The sequence below is a fragment of the Pempheris klunzingeri genome, chromosome 5 (assembly GCF_042242105.1).
Source record: "Pempheris klunzingeri isolate RE-2024b chromosome 5, fPemKlu1.hap1, whole genome shotgun sequence".
NCBI classification, from domain to species: Eukaryota; Metazoa; Chordata; class Actinopteri; order Acropomatiformes; family Pempheridae; genus Pempheris; species Pempheris klunzingeri.
In genome coordinates this window covers 25,708,381-25,725,451 of record NC_092016.1, presented here as the reverse complement: position 1 = coordinate 25,725,451, position 17,071 = coordinate 25,708,381, and the positions used below count along the sequence as shown (strand labels likewise).

General features: G+C 42.3%; 2 protein-coding genes across 3 annotated transcripts; one reads left to right on the top strand and one right to left on the bottom strand.

The window, feature by feature from the left end:
- Positions 1-1,049: 1,049 nt before the first annotated feature.
- On the bottom strand, positions 1,050-5,252 carry LOC139200977 (olfactomedin). 2 transcript variants are annotated; one of them, XM_070830170.1, is made up of 5 exons: positions 5,176-5,252; positions 4,817-4,978; positions 4,277-4,489; positions 3,871-4,003; positions 1,050-2,493 (listed from the first exon to the last, which is right to left on the bottom strand). In XM_070830170.1, the coding sequence occupies exons 1-5, from the start codon at positions 5,206-5,208 to the stop codon at positions 1,646-1,648; spliced, it is 1,389 nt and encodes a 462-aa protein (XP_070686271.1). In that variant the 5' UTR covers positions 5,209-5,252; the 3' UTR covers positions 1,050-1,645. The 2 variants fall into 2 exon arrangements, with proteins under 2 accessions (XP_070686271.1, XP_070686272.1); XM_070830171.1 differs by having other exon boundaries at positions 4,817-4,975; positions 5,176-5,234.
- A 4,019-nt stretch (positions 5,253-9,271) lies between these two features.
- Positions 9,272-12,415, top strand: LOC139200978 (olfactomedin-4-like). The gene is made up of 7 exons (XM_070830172.1): positions 9,272-9,348; positions 9,471-9,593; positions 9,733-9,951; positions 10,260-10,416; positions 10,792-11,019; positions 11,368-11,536; positions 11,672-12,415. The coding sequence occupies exons 1-7, from the start codon at positions 9,295-9,297 to the stop codon at positions 12,105-12,107; spliced, it is 1,386 nt and encodes a 461-aa protein (XP_070686273.1). The 5' UTR covers positions 9,272-9,294; the 3' UTR covers positions 12,108-12,415.
- The last annotated feature ends 4,656 nt before the right edge of the window (positions 12,416-17,071 follow it).

Here is a 17,071-nt window from a genome sequence, read left to right as displayed (position 1 = left end):
ATCTAGAATTGAGTTTAAAATCCTTCTCCTCACCTACAAAGTTCTTAATGGTCAGGCTCCATCATATCTTAAAGAACTCATGATACCCTACTACCCCACTAGAGCACTGTGCTCCCAGACTGCAGGCCTACTGGTGGAGCTTTCAGCTATCAGGCTCCTCTCCTGTGGAACCCCCTTCCAGTTTGGGTTCGGGGGGCAGACACCTTCTCTACATTTAAGAGTAGACTAAAAACCTTCCTTTTTGACAAGGCATATAGTTTAGGGCTGGATCAGGCCTTTGACCCTCGTTATGCTGCTATAGGCTTAGACTGCCGGGGGACTCCTACGGTGCACTGAGCTCCTCTCTATTCTCTCTCCTCCTCTTCCTCTCCATCATTATGTCTCATGTCCGCTAAATGTCTGCCATTAACTTGCTATCTTCCCCGGAGCCTTTCTGTACTTTCCTCATCTCTCAGGTTCCTGTGGATCCTGGTCCTGGTCCTGCTGATGTGGTTCTCTGCTTCATGAGTCACTGCAGCAGATCGTCGGCCACTTGTCATGTTTTTCAATAATATCATACTGCTAATCTTTTAGTCACATTCCGATTGTTAGTGCTATAGTCACTGCTAGTACGTCGGTTGCTGTTTGTGTTCTCTCTCTCTCTCTCCAACCTCCACCCAACGCGGACCCTGACATAAGCTGCCCACATTGAGCCTCGGTCTGTTCGAGGTTTCTTCCCGTTAAAGGGGAGTTCTTCCTGCCACTGTTGCTCAATATAATATCTGATGCTGCTCATGTGGGGATTCTTGAATCCTTAATTTTGAATTCCTGAATCGTTGGGTCTCTCTCTAATTAAAGAGTTTGGTCTAGACCTGCTCTTTATGTAAAGCGTCTTGAGATAACACTGTTGTGAATTGGCGCTCTATAAATAAAGATTGATTGATTGATTGATTGATTGATATGTGTTCACCAAGGGTAGTGTCTGTCCATTAGAAAATAGGAAAAACAAAAAAAAAATAACACAGAAAACCAGTGGAAACTACCAGCATTGCTCAGTCAGAAGTGGAAAATACAATTGAACCAGTTCTATCCTTTATTATGACCGTGTACATACCAGAGCGCTCACTGAGATCTCAGAGCGCAGTTCCGTCGCTAAAAATAGTCCCAACAAAGCAAGAAACAGGAGTGGATAGACAATCAGAAAGGTTTTAAGCAACAACCATGCCTACATTTTAGCCAGATTATCTAAACCACTTTATTTGGAGGTGAAACTGAGAGAGAGCACACTCAAAATGCTGCTAATAATCCCTCACAGCACAGTAAAACCATGAGTGTACACAAGGGTCAGTCAAAGTTGACCCAGAAAGTTGGTGTTTAACTACTGCGGAGCTTTACAATAGACAGGTTGGCTTGTAATTTCCTACTGTCGGCTTCTTGCACACATTTTCCTCTGACTGCTTTAACTTCAAATGCTAATTTATTTCTAATCAACACGATAAAAACATAGAGCGTACATTACACATCTGTTACAGCATACAGTTTGTGACATGACAAACCAGAACAACATCAAGTACCTGACTGCTAATGTTTAAAGTGAATCTTCTCTATCTTTGTGATATGACCAACATGGATATTGCATTAAATAGCCATTAGCAACAGCTTCAGATCAGAAGTGGGCCTGGTAGGCCAGTAGGTATCCATCGTTGTACATGTAGATCTGCTTGTCGACGGGGTTATAGCTCAGGCTGGCCACTCCTTTAGCTATCTTCTGCAGAGGCAGTGACAGTGAGTTGTCCTCTTTGCTTGTTGCTGTGTCGAAGGCATAGAACACCTCCTCTCGGTATTCGTCCACATAACGAGTGGCATACAGCACCCCGCACACCATGAAAGCGTTGCTCACCGCCTTCTTGAACTGCCTCGTCTCCCACGTCTGTGAGACATTGAGTGTCTCAGCCTCGCTGTCCCAAACTAGCCGGCTCACAACCATATTACCATGGTTACCGAGGGTGGCATAGATGGCCCATAGTCCCGTCTCATCTGCCTCCACATCCACATCACTGTTGGCACGGCAGTCAAAGTAACAATAGGGGAACTTGTTGTTGAAACCCACACCGGTGCCTGGGAGTGTCACTCGCTTGACAGTGTTGCTGTTGATGTCGTAGCGGCAGATGTCTGCAGAGCGGTAGCAGTGATAGTACAGCGCCTCACCATACAGAACAGCACTGGGACCCTCAATAGCGTTAGCGTGACTGTAGGATGGAACGATGGTGATGTCCTTTTGTTTAGTAGAGGCCATAAAGTCTTCGTAGGTTTGGTATATGCGCAGGGAGTTGCCCCAGATGTTGCTGCTAAGTAGAGGCTGAACCCAGTAGGTGTTCTTCTGCCCCTCACTGTCTATCTGGGCCTGTTTGCCCCACGAACCAGAAATGTAGCTTTTACCTTGGGGACAGGTCGTAGTCGTGACCGGATCACTAATGCTGGTGATCAGGCCCTTGAAGCAGTAAATGCCCTCACCTGGAAACAGACAAAGAAGAGAGGGGTCTGACGGTCAGGTGCTACACTGTACAGTTTAGAGTACTAACCCTAACCCTCTAACCCTCTAACCCTCTAACCCTAACCCTAACCCTAACCCGCTTTCTTTATGATGAACTAAATACACTAACCCAACTTAAAATGATTTAGTGTTTAAATCTTTACCACGAAGACCATTGTGCTTTACTGCTTTATGTTTGATTTTTGTTTTTTCAAAGAAACGGTTGAGGCTCTTGTTTCATTGAGTATTGCCTACAAGTTGTCTTTTCAGCTTGCATGAGGCCCAATAAAAACTTCTGAAAGAATTTAACTGAGGGGACAAAAACAGAATTTTGAAAAGGGACAGGCGCATTTCCCCCACATCCCCAGTGGAACTTATGTTTATGTCCTTTCACTGTATCAGACAGTGATGTGTGATTAATGACACACAAGACCAGGGTTTGTTTCCCATATGAAAAGAAAAGGCAATTTTGAGTTATTTTACATGCATAGTACATGGTTTACCCGAAGTAATTTATTAACTTAGGTCACATACTTAGATATTTAAGTTTGATCAAGGACTGGACTCTCACAGGAGAACGGGGTTAATTTCTCGTGTGAGACAAAAAGTCAACACAACAATCAACCTACCTCACTAGCTTATAGTACCAACATACTCAGTTAAACCAAACCATCATCAAACACAAGACTTTCACACAAGATACTGGGGCTCATTTCCTGTGTGAAATGAGTAGCAATGTTGAGTTATTCTAAGTAACGGATTTATGCATCACGTAGCTCTATTTCTTAAGAAGATCAACATTATTTTGAATGTGTTTTTGAACATTGTGTATTTATAAATGTTATGTTGACTGCAGAATGAGAATGTTGCTTTGGCGACACTGACACATATCCTCTAGTGCACCTTTGGGTTTATTACACACTTGATATACGCTGTAAAATCTGTATATGAGTGGATGGACAGTCAGTCAGTGCTGCAGTTGAACCATGTTGATGGGAAATGTATTTATTTACTTATTTATGCCTATTTCCAGGTAATGAAGTTACTCCCTCAGCAGAATTTCCCCAATACAACCACATAGAATATGTAAATAGGCAATATTTTTTTCCAGTTTCCAATTCTTCTTTGGGTTGTCTGTAAAATGCTACCACTGAACCAAGGTTTTATATAGCCATTTAATGGTTCAACAATATTTTGATTATTCAGTTGTTTAACTGCTACATGAGTAAATGCTTTTCAGAAAAAAAAGGTTTCCTCTCAGTGGGGTCCAGCTATATGGCCCCACAAAACACTGAGGGATCCATTAAGTAAGACCACACACACACACACACACACACACACACACAGAGCATACTTACTTCTGAAGTCTTTGGGGATTGACTTGCAGGACTCAGCGCTGTTCTTCAGGTAGCGCAGTCTCTCTTTGACGACCTTCATGTTGTATGTGTCTGACATTTTCATCCTGTCAACATCTTTACGCAATTTACCCACCTGAAACACACATTTACAGACACTTCCAGTTACCATATGCACAAGGTAAACCCTGAAGTTTAAACATTTCAGATAACTCAGTTATGTTCTTTACCACATGCATTCTCTTGATACATGACGACATTTCAGTTAACTCTTCTATGTCTGCTTTATACCAATGACATGACACTACAAGCTAGCATTCCCTTTTATACTATGCTCTTCGTTACATTGCTGCTTGTTGATGCAACATTGGGTATCATTTGAGTGTCTTCACTGCATGTTCTGCGCTACCTCTTTGGAGATTTTAAGTGTTTGGGGGTTGTTTAGCCGGCCGTGGATGGCATCAATGTCTTTCTCCAGCTGGCCAAGCTCCTGGCTCAGCAGGCGCAGAGGCAAGTCCGCGTAAAGACCCTTGTGGTGCAGGTACTGGTAAGGCTCGAGCCTGGCCGTCATATTGTTAAGCAGAGCCTGGAACTGAGGGAGACGCTGGCTGGACAACTCCACCTGGAAGGACACACAGACAAACTCTGCCTGCTCTGTTTCTTGCAAAGGCTACACAATAAGATCACTGGATGTATTTTCAGGATTCAAGTCCATATATTCAAACATTTTTGGAAACTGTATCTACTACATCTATCTCAAATGGTGATTGTAGTCATAATAAGCCGTTGTTGACTGTTCCAATCAATCCAATTAAAATGTCACATTAGAATCAATGCTTCTCAGGGCTTACTCAGTACAGCTGTTTCAAATCAGAGGTGGAATTGGACGGGACCCAGTCTGGAATACACTCATCACTGTGAGATGATGCTGGTCGACCTTAATTCTCACCTGCTCCTGGAGGTCGTTCAAGAATCCGTCACAGGACACAACCTGCTGCAGCACGGACTCGTACTTCACAGCAGGGAACGACCACAGGTTGGAATCCACCGGACACACACATGAGCCATTCTTCTGCTGGCCCAACACACGCTGAGCTTGGCCGTCACCCTGCTGTCACACATGTATAAACACTCAAGTTCTGCACTGGAGAGTAACAAGGACACCAAAGAGACCCTAACCCTAACCCTAACCCTAACAAAAGAACCGAAAAGAAAGAACAAAGCTGCAGGCTAATGTCAGAAGGTGTTATATCTTTTATCTTTTATCTTCTTCTTGCTTCTAGTAGCAGCATATCTAGTGTAACTCACCGATGATAGCAGCAGAAGGAGCAGCGGCAGCATCTTTCAAGCCGGAGAAATGAATAGTGGACTGAGCACTCAAATCAGCACCCCTCCTTCTTTCTTTTTCTGATATATTCAGTCACAACAAACACACATTTTCCTGACGTTTCCGTCATCAGTGATTGGTCGCAACAGAGCTTTAAAGCCATTAATGTGGATGTGAAACTCTAAAAATGTCAAACCATTGAGTTTCACAACAGGTGTGGTCAGCCCAGGAGCTTCCCATATTCCCTCCATTCTTTATGCAATGCTTTGTTTCCCCTTTTTTTATATCCTGTGCAGTGTTGTCTCCTGTTTTGAAAAATGTTTTGCAAGACCTGATATTTGATGAAGTTTTTGTTACAATTACTGTGTACTTGTCTACGACACTATTATTTGATTTTGTATCATATTATTGTTTATTCCTATATTTATTCATTTTTTGTCATATATTCTAATTAGTTTCTACTCAGGTGATTGTGTTTTCAAGGCTTCAAGGATTCATTATTGTCATTATACAATACTAGTATTGTACATAATGAAATACGCTTGTAACAGATGTTCAGGTATTTGAATTAGAATAAAGTATAAACAACATATTAGAACTATATAAAAGTAGCACTAAAGGAAGAAATGAAAAGGAAAATAATGAAATTACTTATTTACTTATCATAAGACATATATAGGCCTGCATATTACATGACAAAAATATAAACAATATGTGTATTGGTGTAATAGGAGGGTTTCAATCATAATGCATACAGAGAGACCTGCTTATATTGGGAGTGAAGGTAGTAGAAGAAATGGCCAAATATGGTCAAAACTGGTGAAACACAAGGTTTCATGTTATCCATTCACGTTGGAGTGTGAAGATGGGCTGGAGCTGACGAGTCTCGTGCAGCCCTCCTGTCCTGGGCCGTGCATGGGCCTGGGCCTACGCCAGCTTGTGATGTGTTCTGATATTTGTGATGTTTTTTCCCTTTCCCTAAGAAATACAGTCGCTTCTGAGGTTTCTCTACCAAGATGGAGATGTGTGATGTCCATAACAGGTTCTCTCTGGTGTTTATTACCAGGAACCTAAACTGTTCACCTTCTCCACCTCAGCTCCACTGATGTAGACAGGCGTGTGTGCCTTTGCCTGCTTTTCCTAAAATCCTAAAGTGTTTTAAGCTCATCTGGCGACATGGTCTTCCACATGATGGAGGTTCTCCTGCCTTTTTATGCTGCAATGATCTGAATCACCTGCTTACACCAAGTCTTTGGTATTGTTTGTGTTCAAAGCTCTCTCCTGACCTGATTACTCTACTTCACCTCCTTGATGCCAGCTTTCAGTCTCACCCTGGAGTTGCTGCATGCTTTGGGTTGTTTGTCACCTGACTGAAAGGCTGATTATTTGGCTCTGGATGGGACTCTCACTTCTTCATTTACCCAGATCAAACTCATGAGTAATGATATTGAACATTGGACATAATATACACATTTGTATGGGCATTTTTGTTTCCCATATTTCCCCTTCCTTCATGCAATAGTTATTATCCCCCCTTTGCAATATGCTGCACAGTGTTGTGTCCTGTTTTAAAACTGTTTTGGAAGACTTGATGTTTGCAAGCTTTCGTCAAAAACATTCAATAAACATTATGACTCGACAGAAAAGCATAATACTAAGAAATGTTGAAAAATCACCAGGATTATGATTTATCAGATTATCTGGGCAACTTTGCTGAATAAAACCTGGTTCAGGTCTCTTTACATTTGTCCATCAGATTTAACAAGGTTGGCAAAAAGGTCAAAAATAATTGGAGAAAATGTCACTGTGTATATATTTATGTGCATATCTGTTTGCATTATGTATATACATTTTACTATTGTTATGTACCCGCCTCACACAGTATTAAGTTTCATTTAATTTTATATCATATTATGGAGTCTAGGATGTAAGAATTTCATTTCCATCAACTGTTTCAATGTAATTGATGCGCATATAACAGAAAAGAACTAAATCTCTTAATGAAATTTTGTTCGCATGCTGAGGGATCATTTTCTGTTCCTGAATCATGTTGTCACTTCTTAAGAACGGGAACTCCCTCTTTTGCAAATTTGTCTTTCCCACGGTCATTCAGTCACATTATTGCAAAAAACAGCAGTGTTCCAAATCATTGTGCAAGTAGGATTTTAGTTAAATGAACTTTTGTTTTTTTGTTTTTCAATGAAACGTTTCACTTGTGTTGTTTCTCCTGTCTATTTAAAACACGGACATCAATTTCAGACAGGTTTGATCATTTATTTGGCAGGTGAGCCTAATCAAAGGGAAACTACTTAAGGAGGTTGTTCCACATTATTAAGCAAGTCACAGGTTTCATGCAATATGGGGAGAAAGAAAGATCTTTCTGCAGATGAAAAGCAAAAGGTATGAAAACACTGGAAATTTCATGAAAACTTAAGAGAGATCATTGTAATGTGAGAAGGTATGTGTGTGATTCAGAGCGCAGACGGGTTCCTTCAGATAAAGGTGTATTGAGGAAGATTTCTGTCAAGCAAATACATCGTATTAAGGGACCAGCTGTTAAAAAGCCACTGCTGAGCAGCAAACAGGTATTTGAAGCTGCTGGTGCCTCTGGAGTCCCAAGAACCTCTCGATGCAGGATCCTTCAGAGGCTTGCAGTTGTGCATAAAGCTGTATTTCGGCCACCCCTAACAAACACTCACAAGGAGAAACATTTGCAGTGGGCTCAGCGATACATGAAGACCAATTTTATTCACTGATGAGTGCATTGCTACACTGGATGGGCCAGATGGATGGAGTTCTGGGTGGCTGGTGGATGGTGGATGGCCACCATGTCCCAACAAGGCTGTTGGGACATGGTAGCTGGTGGTTGGTCAGTAAGGAGGTGGTGGAGGGATGTTTTGGGGTGGAATAATGGGGAGTGAGCTGGTAGGCCCCTTCAGGGTGCCCAAAGGTGTAAAAATGACCTCTGCAAAATATGTGGAGTTCCTAACGGATAATTCCCTGCCATGGTATTAAAAGAACCGTGCCTTCCGGAGTAAAATCATTTTCATGCAAGACAATGCACCATCCCATGCTGCAAAAAATACCATTGAGTCCTTGGCTGCTCGAAAAATCATGGTGTGGCCACCATCATCCCCTGACCTCAACCCTATTGAGAACCTGTGGAGCACCCTTAAAAGGAAGATCTATGAGGGTGGGCGGCAGTCTACCTCAAAACAGCAGCTCTGGGAGGCAATTCTGGCATAATTAAATGACATCCAGGCAGAAACTATACATGGACTCACAAGTTCAATGGATGGGAGAGTTGTGAAGGTGATATTCAAGAAGGGCTCCTATGTTAACATGTAACTTGACCTGTAAATATGTTTTTGATTGAAACAGCATTTATTTTGATCATTATCTCCTAACGCAGAAAATACAACAGATTTGATTTTCAATTCTTTATAACCTATTGAATGCTTTGAAACTCTGTTGTGCATAATAATTTGGAACACTGCATTTTGAGTTATTTAAGATAAAATACAGTCGTCGTCATCTGAAGTTTTGTTTAATAAAATTCTGATTATAATATAATTGTTGAGGACTTGAGGAAAATTCGTACTGACTGTCATTTGTATTGACCATTTAGGAAAAACGAACAAAAACAGCATATGTGTAATAATTTGGAACACAGTGTATAAACACAGGTTCTGCTCGTTAGAGGCAGATCTCGTGCACTGATGTGACTGCCTTCTTCTGTGAGTGGATGAAGTGTATACGTCTCGCTTCTGTACTTACACATGTCACACTCTAAATGCAGAAAGTTGGCTTTTAAATGAGCATTTCTATATTGTGTTACACTGCTTCCAAACAGGAGGCTTTTAGATTAAAATGTCGAACTTTAAATGCAATCATATGCAAAATTCCCAGTGCTGCTGCAATCCCAACCACAAGCAGGAACTGATTCCTTCCTGAAGGAAACAAAACACATCACATGGCAAACACGTGAACATCCGCTCACTCCTGTGCTGAGGTTAGTGGGAGTGTCTGCAAGTCAAAAGCTGCTGCTACAGTCATACTCAAACTGAACTGTTTCATTTGGTTCTGCTCTCCGATCCATCATGAAGCTGCATGTGATCGTTCCACTGTATGCACTATTCACCCTCACCCAGCAGGTAAGAAAACACTGGCAACATAGTCATTATTTCTCTATATCTGAATTACTTTCATTATTTTGGTAAAATTATCACACTTCAAATATCGATACATTTACTATTTTTGACATTTGTGATTTCAGGCACCTTCACGTGATTCGTGTGTGTGTGAGTTGACTAATTCAAATAAAGCTTTCCCTCATGAGAAACTAAGCGGTGTGGAGGACAAGGCATCAACATGCAGCGGCAACATCGGTCCACAGAAGGTAACTCATCCTATTGATTTTTAAAGCAAACTGTTAAGAATAAAATCTCATATAGCTGCTGTAAAACTGTAAAATGAATTAATGATTGAATGAAAATAAATCAATAAATCAATCAAGCAATCAATCAATCAATCTGCAGACTATGGAGCTGGAGAGTGTGCTGCTGGGGCTGGACCGTCGTCTGCCCCAGCTGCAGGAAGATGTGTCGATGCTGGAGAGGGAGGATGACGGACAGCTCTATGCAGCTCTCAGCCTGCAGGTGATAGAGAATGAAATAATTGAGATCCAGCAGATCATCGACAAGCTCAACAGCACCACCCTGCGACACCAGCGTCTCACTGCTGACACCACGAAACAGGTAAATTCACAGTGAGAACCACCAGCTGCTAGAAGCTGACAGCATTTAAGATGGCAGCGACTGCTGCGAATGTCGATTCATAGAAAGCTTTTTTCGCTGATAGTGTTGCAAAGCCCTTGACTCCTTAAAAGAGTACTCCAATAAAGCATTGCACCATTATACATTAGCAATGATCGACAGTTCTTTTAGTTTCTTTAGCAGCTATCGTAGCTCAATATTGGACTTGGACAAAAGCACTTGGTGCAAAATTAAAATCTGCATACATACAAAATAAATATTGGGATGTGTTATGTGCTGCTGTCTGTCAGCTGGAGACCATGAGAGCAGAGATGCAGGAGCTGGAGAAGTATGACACCATGCAGGTGGTGAAGAGACAACAAGACAACCACCGTCTGAAGAGAGACTTGGACGAATGCAAGAATGAAGAGGGACACCTCATCTCCAAACCCACTCAGCCTCCACATGGTATATCCATGAACCACACTATGCTCCAGACTATCACACTTCCACTGTGTTGAATTGCTTGATATTTTACCTGAACAAAATCAGAAGTGACTAGAACTTAACCTGCAGCCAAAGTGCACCCACACTGGTTTTCTGTCAGCTGTATCTGCACCAGAAAGCGGCCCTTCAGATGAGGTCGCAGTTGTGAAGGGCCCTCCTCACTGAGAGCTAACGTAGGAAATAAATGAACTGTGGGAGGTTTTAAGCACCAATTAGCACAATTAGGAAGTAGTTGTCAAGCAGTGACCACCTCTCTCAACCAGCTTGTGCTTATTTACTTTCCCTGCATTTACATAATTTCTTCCTCTATGTCCCATTTCATGTTTACCCCGCAAGGTGACTGTCCCTACGGTCAATTTGTGAACATTTCTGGGGTGAGGATGTACACAGCAGGAGAGTACCCCGGCTCCTACAAGTATGGAGCCTGGGGCCAGGATCCCAAACCAGAGAAGGGGAAGGAGAGCTGGTATTGGCGGGTAATGCTGACCTCCAGCAACAAATACTCCAACTATGTCCGTCTCTACTCCAGCCTGAGCGCTCTCATTGTTGGGGTGAGCGTCCCAGGTAAAGAACTCTTGTGATCTAATTTGAAGTGCTGATGTTAGAAACTTACCACATTTCACCTCAGAGTGCACATGCAGCACATCTAATGGACAGGAGGTTCAATCCTTATCACAATAACCACGATCGTGTTGACATTGAAGGGTTTGTGAGGGACAGATTTCACTCTTTCTACCAAATGGGCAAAAAGTTGGGGTAAATCTGCACTGCAGCAATTAGATGCTTTAAGAAATTCAGCTTATTGGGAGTTTACAACAGATGCAGAAATCACAAATGCAGCTGTGTTACAATTGAATGCTTTCTTCAATACTTAGAAATGGTACCATGACTTACTTATGATGATTGTTTCAGGTAATATCCAGATCCACTCCTCTAACCCGACCACCAACACCATCCAGGGTCCAAATGTCGTGATGTATGGAGAGGCTTTGTACTACAATTGCTACAACAAAGATGATGTCTGTCGATTCAACCTCACCACCAAAACTATTACCACGTTACAACTACCCAAAGGCACCAGGTTCACTGCTCAACTTTGTCCTCAAGCTCAGTATTTGAATGGGAGCTGATGAAGCCAGAATTAATACCTTCTAAGAAAAATGTTCATTTCAAAAAGGAAACATCAACTTCTGTCCTATGATTTTTTTTCCTTCAGGTATAACTCAAAGGGTAACTTCTGCCGCCTCGATGAGTGTTACCCATATACCGACCTGGACCTGGCGACAGATGAGTCAGGCGTCTGGGTGATCTACACCACCACCGAGGCCTTTGGGAACCTGGTACTGTCCAAGGTGGAGGAAGGTGAGCCGCTGACACTCAACAAAACCTGGAACACCTCGGTCTACAAGCAGGCGGTGACCAACACCTTCATGGTCTGCGGCGTGCTCTACGCGACGAGATATGTCGACAAATCCTGGGAGGAGATCTTCTATTCGTTTGACACCACGACAGAGGTAGAGAGGTTCAACATTGGCATCTTCATCAACAAGATGGCTCCTACCATTCTGAGCCTGAACTACAGCCCCGTGGACCAGATGCTGCACGCCTACTGTGACTCCACCCTGGCCTCCTATAAGCTTTTGTTTGAGTAGGTGGGAAACACTTCCCATGAAAGCCTGCATTCAAATCAGGATTCCAGTCATAGTGACCCACACAAACAAAGGCCAGCTTTCAATAGCATTCACATTAACCTGTACTATACATACAGCTAGTATTGTTTTTCATGCTTGAGATACTGTGTTAAAAACCATCCTGCCACAACAGATCATCAAACCATATCATGTAAAAAAATACTGTTATTGAACACCATTGGGAAAACTGTGACACAGATTATATTCCCTTAATGCAGATTATCATCATTATCATTAAAAATTAATAAAGGCTTCTTGTCATGCCATCAGCAAGCCGAGTTTCTGTGAGTATTGCAATGAGTGGAAACAGCAACATAAACGTGAATTTGCTCAATGAAAATGGCAATCAGCGTTAAGTGAGTGTTGATTCTGCATTAACAGCACACAGAAGATCAAAAAGTGGGGACACTTTTTGTTAAAATGTGAACAAATGTACTCATAAATCAGGACAGGATTGAAATAAAGGTCTGCCTTTAACACTGAATAAGCCAGTTTCTATTCCAAATAAAGAGCTGCTTGTCCTGGTAGCTGATTTAGGTATATTTGTACCTGGCGTGGAAACATCAGGATCTGGTCTGGTGGTCAGGATTCTCTAGAACTAATCTCTCTGCACGAGGTGAGAAGGAAATGTACAATACAATACAAAATAGGAAATGGGATTTGTGAAATATGAAAGGAAGACGTCAACATGACTGGAAATGATCACCTGACTCCACTATTTCTGACATCAAGTCTTTATTTCTTACTTGTTACTTGATCAGTACATGGACAGAAACAGCTTACAGTGTATATGTATTTATATATAATATATTTAAACTTTACATTACACATCTGAATGACAATAAAGCAGGTAAGAGACCTTCTACTGTTGTTAATAGAAACAAGCTCATAAGGAAGACTCCCACAATATGAACCACTCCAAACGAGACAAAAAGAACTTATTGCTCAATACAAATCAATCATAATGGCAGTAAGAAGAAGAATAGTAGTGGTAGTACACATGAACCAATATCATTATACCAAGATGAGATTACATCTTATTGTTGCCTATAAAAAAGAGAAACTTCAAGGGAAGAGGAACAGAAATATGTTGACGGTTTCTTCACAATACAGTAGTGTTAGAGTGTTTGGTTCAGGTAACCTGCTCTATAAATAAAAAGTATCTACAAGTGCCAAGAGGACCAAGGTCTATACAAACTGATCTAGCGCCAGCTTACGGTGGACTTTCACGAATCGCTACTGAACTTCACTATTTATAGACCTCGAGGAGGAGCAGGAAGGAGCTGGGTTTTCATGTACAGGATCAAATGTCAAAGATGTGGGGCGGGATAGAAGTGCAAACCATAGTGAGGGGATCAGAGAGGCGTAGGTTGACAATACTGTACAGCACTTCAAAAAAGGGACAAAATACATTCAGGAGCCCCCCAGGCAGTTTGGGTAGAAGCTGTGTAGGAGGAAACCAAAGTGTAGATGGCAGAAAATAGCTTAGAAGAGAAGAGAGAAAACATTGAAAGATAATCGCATAAGAACTCCGCTACATGCAAACTTCAGTGTTTATGAAATAAATCCATGAGGTTCTGCAAGGAGTGACTGAGGTGTTGGACTGTCTAACATCTTCGTACAACGTCCAACATGTCAGGATTTCTTTTCGAACAATTACATTTACTGGGTGTCTCCAGCAATTTAAGAATAATCTCTCCAGCTTTAACAAAATCACATTCTTTCCCCTTTAACATTCATTCACTCACTGTTTTCAGGTCAGAATCTCTCTCTGTGTTTTTGGTAATAATCCCCTCTCTTCTTCTTTGCGTGAAAAAAAAGCATATTCTCTACCACTCCGCTGCTCTCCTGGGCCCCCTGGTGCTCAGAAACACAACTAACACTACCAACAATTTAAAAAGTGACTTCAGCTGATAGCCCTTTAGGGTGCGCCTGGGTTTGCCTGTGAGAGCCGGGGCACCTTGTGATTTTTTTTTTTTTTAGGGGGAAGGGGTTATTTTTTTAAGGTGGCTGGGGGTTGCCCTACATTCCTTGCTTGGCGCCCAAATGGCTCCAAAAAAGCCCCGCCCCTTACAGGCCACCTCAGGGATGCGCACACCTCAGCGTTTGGAAGCTACGCCCCTTCTGACAGGGGACCAAAGGGTTTTTGAAAAAGTGGAAACAGGAGAAGGTGACTATATGGTACATCAGTACTGTACATCACTGAGCCCAAATCCGGGGGAGCCCTTCTCTGATCACTGTTGGCAAGGTGGTCCAGCATTACAGCAGATAACAGCACACAGCTTCACTAGTCTAAAGCTACACTTATATACTGTGCCTGTACTACGTTGGTGAGATTATGATTACACAGCACATCAAAACACACACTGACCACGTAGCAATGGATTGTATTAAAGAATTCCCTCTTGTGTGTGAACTTTGTGTATTTATGTCTTTTCCTTGGCTTGGTTCCCTTACAGAGCGCAGCCCTTTCATTTGAGAAAGTGTGTGAAAATGTACGTGTGCATGGGAATACGTGTGAAGTTGTGGATACTGTGTGTGTATGTGTGTGTGTGTGAGTGTGTGTGTGTGTGTGTAGTGGGGGATGGGGGGGTAGCTTTGGTATATCCACAGAGACGGGCTGCGCTCTGTGAGGGAATGCTGCTGCGAGTTCTTTGGTGGTGACCCGGAAAGAGAGTTTGTCAGCCAGCCTGGTCCTGCCTCGGTCCCCCTGGTCTGGTTTGGTTTGGGTCAGAGCGTGATTGTCATGTTAGAGACCACAAAGAGCCGACTACGGCCAGAACCACGATCATGCACTGGAGTTACAGAATGGCGATGGCGGTTGCATCCATGGCTCTACTTAACTAGCCACATGTAAGGTGCTAATGAAGAATGCCCAAATACTAGATACTACTCACATACTAGAATGCCCTAAGATTACTTTCACATTCACATGCATATACAAGTTAATACGTACTTATTCTAGCCTATGTTCATGTAGTGGATTGTCTTAGAAATGGGTGATGACACACAGCTTAAAGCTGCACTCAGCAACATTACTGGCGCCATAACGTGGCACCATGTGGTGGTAATAAGAGAACATTTTAACTTCAATTATCAATAATGTGACGTCAGCAAACTGGTCATGATCAACAGCCCAACCTGTCTGTGATGATCCATACAGCATCACACCTAACTGAACTGGATAGACCACTTTCTAAGTGCAGAGTTTGGTTTTGGTTCATCTCTTCCTCAACAGTGAAGTGAAATAAAACTTAGATTAGTCTTGATTAGTGAGATTACCCATTTGCATTTTAAGGTTATACAGATATAACCCATATAACCCTTAAACATATACAGATATCTAGTAGGCGTAACTCTATTCCTCAGTTTCCATGCTACATACACACATTAAACATGAAACTATTCCCCTCATATGGTGCATTTCTGTTGACTTTTTACAGCAGTTAAATACTTCTGTTTGTAAGATAGCTCAGCTTGTTGTTAGTTTCCTGCATGCGGGGTCAAGTTTCATCGTAACTTAGCTGCTACACTGGCTACATTAGATTGTATATTATGCTCATTAGATACTAAACAATAGATGGACTCCAGTGACTCACAAATCACAGATTGTCATCTTGCTCAAAATTGAAATCATTCGAACACACACTTCGTTGTATTTTGGCCAGATTATCATGGTAAAAGCAATAAAAACAAATTAAGCTGCACATGTGCATCAGCTAAGGTCCCTAGTGGTGTAGTGGCTAGGTTTCAGCGTGTTTACGGCTGACGGCTTTTGAAGATTTCATTTCCTGTCAGGATTGAATAGGAGTTCCGTCTGCAGGACTCCAGCCTCAGACTGTGTCTCAGACTCCACACACGTAAAGATCTGAGACTATTCAGGAAAGTCAGACTCAATCTATTATTACAAAGCTGGATTTTTTTTATATACTTGAGTGGTCATGATGATATAATAGGTCCATCCATAAACAACAGACTCCCCCCCTCTGCGTCTGTAGGACACCTGCCCTGAGCAGTGCCCTCACACCTGCTCATGTATGCTCACCGTTTGCTTTTTAAGTGTCGTTTACAAATTTGACATAAAATCTTACCAAGTGCAGCTTTAAATCAGCATGGCGTTCTCTAGCTACGCACTTAGACTACAAAAGCTAACGAATCCTCTCTAAGCACTACAGGTGCACTCAGCTACGATGCACTGTGTTCTGCTGTCTGTCAAATTCTGGACACGCCCCCTCTGATGCTCACCTGTCACTCATAAGGAGCGATAACCGCCCCTCGCAAAACAACACAGAGAGAGATACTCACATTTTCTCCGCACAGCAACTAAAGAATAAACTGTTTGCAAAATCCTGAAGCCCAAAACGTCTTCATGATCAGGCCTGTTTTCCTCGCTGTATCCTGCACTTTCCCCTTCATATCACATTATTAGCAGCAGCTCATTATCACATATTGCTGAGGGGACTGCTGACAGACAGGGTGACTTTCTTTTAATATTCGTGTGTTTTTTTGGGGGGGTGGGGGGGGGGGGATAAAAAGGGTGCAGGCAAAGTATGAGGAGACACTTAGCAAACACAAGAATGACACAAAAACAGTTGCCTAAATCTTTAAGTGCTGGGTGTTAGGCGTGGTTGGGGGTTTTAGAAGCAATACATATGGTATTTTACAGTGGGGGAGGGAATAAGATGGCAGACAAAGGGATCTGGAGGAGATAGATGAAGACAGAGAGAGCCGTCTCCACCTCGTTCATGAACTTTCCTTCCTGTTGCTGTCTCCCTCAACCCTCTTCCACGTCTGACAGGCAGTCAAACCTTCACTAAATCACATTTCTAAGAATATTTTCCTCATACACCCCCTCCCGTCTCCTCTTTGCTATCATCCCTTCTCATCTCTCTCTTTCTATCCCTCTACCCCCTCCCACCCTCTTG